Raw genomic sequence first — 5173 nt, 5'->3', positions numbered from 1 at the left:
TCAGCCGTGGTGAAAGAAGTGTTCGATTTATTTACTTACGTCAAAGTAGCACCACCCCAGTGTAAAAAAAATACTCTATTACAAGTACACTTCATGCATTCAAAATCTCAATTATCAAAATGTACTTCACCTCTGTGTTTTGCTCTTGATCAAAATTTAAAACTGAACCTTTTTTTTAACGTTTTCGTCGTTATTGTTATTTTTTCCGATGTTTTTGTCATTTTTTTCTGCGCTTTGACGCTTTTTAACCATGTTTTTGCCACATTTTTTCAACAATTTCATCAATTTTTTCAACGCTCTTGTAAAAAAAAAAAATGTATATGCTATATCATTCGAAAACAAAACTTGGGAAATGATCATTCATTCATTCATCCTACTTGTGAAGAGTGCCGTATACAACCATCCACATTATTTTCTATTGACAATGTGGCTAAAAGAAACTCGAATTTCTGATGTACTAAGTTTTTTTAAATGGGTCAAATTTTACCTGAGGACGACCTGAGGGAGTGTCAAAAAGTAAAAGTGTTCATAATGCAGAGTGGCTAGTGTCAGTGTTATTTTATTATTGGATCAATACTATTGATGTATTAATATGTAAGCAATACTTTAATGTTGTATGTCAAGAAGAAGCTAATTTTAATTTATATACTTTATGTTTGTTGTAACAATGGATCATAATGTGTTAACTAATAAAAGTAGTTCTATGATATCTGTGATTAGTGTAGCTAAACCGTGCATTTAATGCGTATCTGTGCATTTAGTGGAGAGGTTAGCCCAAAGTAGGGTGACCAGAAGTCCCCGATTTTGGTGACCTGTCCCCGGCTGGATCTTTTCCCGGAAGTGTCCCCGGTTTTCACTGTGACTGACAGACCCGAAATTGGAATGAAAGAAAGAAAACATTGACCAAACGGAGCCGATAGTTGCTCAAGACAGCCAGTGCAAGCGCTGCTCAGTGCTCAGAGATGTTTTAGAAAGCCATATTTTACGATGCTAAAATTGCTGATTATTTACATAGAGTCTAGTGGGTGGAACAAAATTTTGCGGGCTTTTTTTTTTTTTTTTTTAAAGGATCTTAATCTTTAACAGAAAGGTCAACCTCCTTGGAAATCCTTTCCATAATGTTGCCAGACACTTAGAATATTAATTTGAGTCTGTCAGTAGCAAAACAAGCACTTTTATGAACGTAAATACAAGCTGGACAACTCACAATGTAGCTTGTTTCTCTGCTGCCGACTGCAGCGATCTCGTTTAATACTGCATCAATGTCAACGGAAACTATTTCCTAAATAGTTTTTATTATATCCGATACTCAATGAGCTGTCGCAGAAACAAGCCTGAAGCAATAAAGCAAAAGCTGTCGGAGAAATGTAGTTCAGTAACAATAACAACATTCCCCTCTGACGTGTAGTGGAGTACAAGTATGAAGTAGCAGCAGGGCCGATTCTAGGATCGGACCTTTGGGGTTTTAAGTTTTACAAAAATAAAAACATGACGTATTTTGGAGGTATATACGCTTCTGAGCTGAAAATGCCCCCGGATTTTGTCTGAGAAATCTGGTCACCTTAGCCCAAAGTAGATATGCATAATTCCACTCTCTTTCTAACAGTATCATGTGTACATGTAGTGTTTTGTTAGTTTCGCCAAGCCTGCAAGTCCTAGGTTGGTGTGTGGTCATTGCTTTCACTTGCTTGTTAAAATCACAATGTGTAGTTTTCTGTGTCTCCAGATGTAAATTACACAAGATACAACATAGATTTGTGCCTCATTGCTCATTTTGTTTGTTTGTGTGTGTGTGTGTGTGTGTGTGTGTGTGTGTGTGTGTGTGTGTGTCTGTGTGCACCCAACCATCCATCCCGCTGTCCCTCCGTCCGTCAGTTGGTCTATCTCTCTCTCTCAAGACAGCCAAGTCACCATAAACCTGGGTGTTTTATTTTGAAATTTGTTTTATTTTGTAAAGTATCCGGCTGCACTGTGCCTTTCCTGTATGTGATTACCTGCCTAGCTTGACACATTGGCTCGCGCCTCTCTGCCGGAGAGACAGATTGAATAACATGGGCGCCAAAATGAAAATAGGCTATTTGCTGCGCTTCAGCATGCGGTATGTTTCTGGTATAGAAACAGTATTTAATGCTAAGCTAGGCTAACGAAAGAACAAACTACCTGTGCTAAAACTGATGTCAGAGTAAATGTCCTGTGCCTTGCAGGTGTCATAGCAGCGGTGGTCTTTGTGATTGTGACCGGCCTGGCCATAACCGCCAGATTCCTCTACCGGAGAAAGGAGACATATCGAAACCAGGAAGCGAAGGACGTCAAACGGGAAGACAGCCCAGATTTCCCTTTCAACAACCAGACTGACTCCCAGAACGTCTCCCCTGAAAACCCAAAGGAGTATTTCATTTAACTGGAGGCCTGATGAACTGACCAGGCATGGGAGTCCTGCCACGCCTCAAGACTTCACACCGCAGTCAGAGACCCTAAGACACTTGTCCGGCTGCTCGGAATATGGAGAGCAAAAAAGGAGCAATGCACCCTCTTTTGTCTTTGACTGTATTTAGTGTAAATACTGATACTAAAGGGCAACCGTGCAGTGTTGATATCCATGTAAATATTCAAGAAATGTAAACGTGGAAGTGATGTCTACAGCTAACTGTCATGTTGAAAGGTTGCAGATACTCTTAGTTTTTGTCATTGTGACTGGATTGGTTTAGCTGAGGCTAGGAGGATAACAAATGGGTGTTTTCTTAAGTGGAAGTGGTGAATGTGTTTGACCTGTAATTAGCCCCTCAGGAAGAGTACTTCTTTACGAGTGGTTTGGTAGCATGTAATTTGTCATGTTCAGGGCTTCGGGGGAGACATAGTGTGCACTCCTTAGGGACTGTAGAGCCTCAGAGCCCTGTTAAAGTGTCTGAGTCCTCTCCACCTGCAAACACCCACCAAATACCAAGGCATTGTTTTTCCAACTCCAATTCAAGTACATTTTATTTACAGTGTCAAATCATAAGAGGAGATTTCGTAGGACACTTTACAGATAGAGTAGGTCTAGACTACACTCTATACTTTATAAAGACCCAACAATTCCCCCCAAGAGAACCGTGACAAGGAAAAACCACCAGAACCAGGCTCTTGAGTTATTTTCATCCAGCAACATTCTACCACAAAATGTTGGTGCGGCCTCTTCAATTCAACTGAGTTTTATTCATAATATCAAATAGAGCCCGACCAAAAAAGGATTTTTAAGGTCGATTTGGTTATTTAAAAATCCGATATTCAGATATATCAGCCGATGTGTATTTAAAAAGAAACTCCAGAAACAAAACAGAAACCGATTTCCCTAACAGTTGTTTGTAGTTATTTTTGAGTCCTCATGATAATAATTAGTTGTATTGTCAGAACAGAGGAACATCACCATATATTAAAGTTCTGATAAATAAAATGTATAAAAATAAAAACTTAAGATATGAAACTTAAAGTCCTTTGAACAAAAACACAATAGAAAAAATAAAAAAAATCGGAGTTGCCAACAGAGACATTGTAGAGCGTCCTCTGGTGGACAAACTATGCAACGCTCATAACATGGTTGACCATCCGTTTTTATTTAATTTTTTAAATATTAATTTATCAGACCATTATAAATGCCAGTGCCAATTCAGGCAATGCCTAATATCTAATATCTAGGCTCTAGAATCAAATCATAAAAAAGTTATCTCAAGATACAGATAGAGTAGGTTTATGATTTACAAAGACCCAACATTTCCCTCAAGAGCACGCATTTGTTGCAACAATGGCAAGGAAAAACTCCCGTTTAGGCGGAAACCTTGAGTGGTGAAGAAGGGCGTAGCATGGCATAGAGCAGGACCCCGGCAGCAGCTTCAATCCTGATTTAGGCGCCACCGCAATCCAAGGGAAACATAAGGACTCCGGGGAATTAGTTCCCTGGAGCTAGGTCTTCAGAGCCAATATAGTCCAATCATCGCCATGAGCACATTGGTCCTGTTGGAAAAATGTACACTGCAGTCTGGCAACCACGGGTCAAGAGACTTTTTATACCGTAGGGATTAGGCCTGAACGATATGGTGTTTGAGCATCGACATTGCGATGTGCGCATGCGCGATAGTCACATCGCAGGACGTTGTGATGTTGACGCTATTCCCTTTTGCGGTTTGATAGAAACTTTCACCGTTCTTCTTTTACATAATAACAATAATAATAACTTTGACTTATATAGCACCTTTCACAAACCCAAGGACGCTTAACAAACGGGGGGGGGGTTAAGAAGTGAAGGTGTGAGGCCAGGATAGATTAAATTCCATAAGCCTCAGTGAAGAGGTATGTTTTAAGCTGGGTTATAAAGGTTATAATAGAGGAGGCAGAGCGAATAGCAAGAGGAAGCTTGTCCCAGAGTGATGGTGCACTGACACAGAAGGCTCTGTCACCAAATGTCCGGAGCCTGGAATTTGGGACAGCAAGCAGGTCCTTGTCAGAGGACCGCAGGGACCGTGACTGAGTGTATGGGTGGAGCAGATCTGTTAGGTACTGAGGTGCAAGTCCATGGAGAGATTTGTATGTCAGTAGGAGAATTTTATATTTGATCCGAGACTTAATAGGCAGCCAGTGGAGCTTCTTCAGGATGGGAGTGATGTGAAGTCCAAGTTTTGTGTGGGTGAGCATCCTAGCCGCAGAGTTCTGGACATACTGAAGTCTGTCAGTAGACTTGCTAGGCAAACCAAAAAGGATACCGTTGCAGTAGTCAAGTCGGGAGGTGATGAAGGAGTGGATGAGGGTCTCAGCTACAGAATTGGAAAGCCACTGTCGGAGTCTGGAGATGTTCTGGAGATGGTAAAAGGCAGTTTTAGTAGTGTTTTTGATGTGCTGTTGGAAGGAAAGGGTGGAGTCCATGATGACGCCCAGGTTGCGTACTTGAGGGGATGCAGAGATTGAGCAGCCATCCACATCCAATGTGATGTCACCAACCTTTTTGAGAAGTGACTGTGGGGCAAACACCATGAGTTCTGTTTTATTGTTATTGAGTTTGAGGAGGTTACTGTCCATCCAGTTCTTGATGTCCCTCAGGCAGTTGATGGGTGGCACTGGTGCAAGGGGAGTAGATGGCTTAGTGCTGATGTAGAGCTGGGTATCATCTGTGTAGCAGTGGAAGAGGAGTCCATGTTTCCGG

General features: G+C 41.2%; 1 protein-coding gene and 1 pseudogene across 1 annotated transcript; one reads left to right on the top strand and one right to left on the bottom strand.

Moving 5' to 3' along the window:
- The window catches only part of LOC116698801 (contactin-associated protein-like 4), a 421932-nt pseudogene extending 416835 nt beyond the window's left edge, over window positions 1-5097 (top strand).
- On the bottom strand, window positions 4300-4908 carry LOC116699262 (uncharacterized; the record flags this gene model as incomplete). Its single annotated transcript, XM_032531771.1, is given in 1 exon segment — window positions 4300-4908. A coding segment is annotated over 1 exon segment (609 nt), but the record flags the coding sequence as incomplete, so codon positions are not given.
- Window positions 5098-5173: the final 76 nt, after the last annotated feature.

This window comes from Etheostoma spectabile, chromosome 12, assembly GCF_008692095.1.
Source record: "Etheostoma spectabile isolate EspeVRDwgs_2016 chromosome 12, UIUC_Espe_1.0, whole genome shotgun sequence".
NCBI lineage: Eukaryota > Metazoa > Chordata > Actinopteri > Perciformes > Percidae > Etheostoma > Etheostoma spectabile.
The sequence above is the reverse complement of the archived record's forward strand: the minus strand, read 5'-3'. Positions and strand labels throughout refer to the sequence as shown.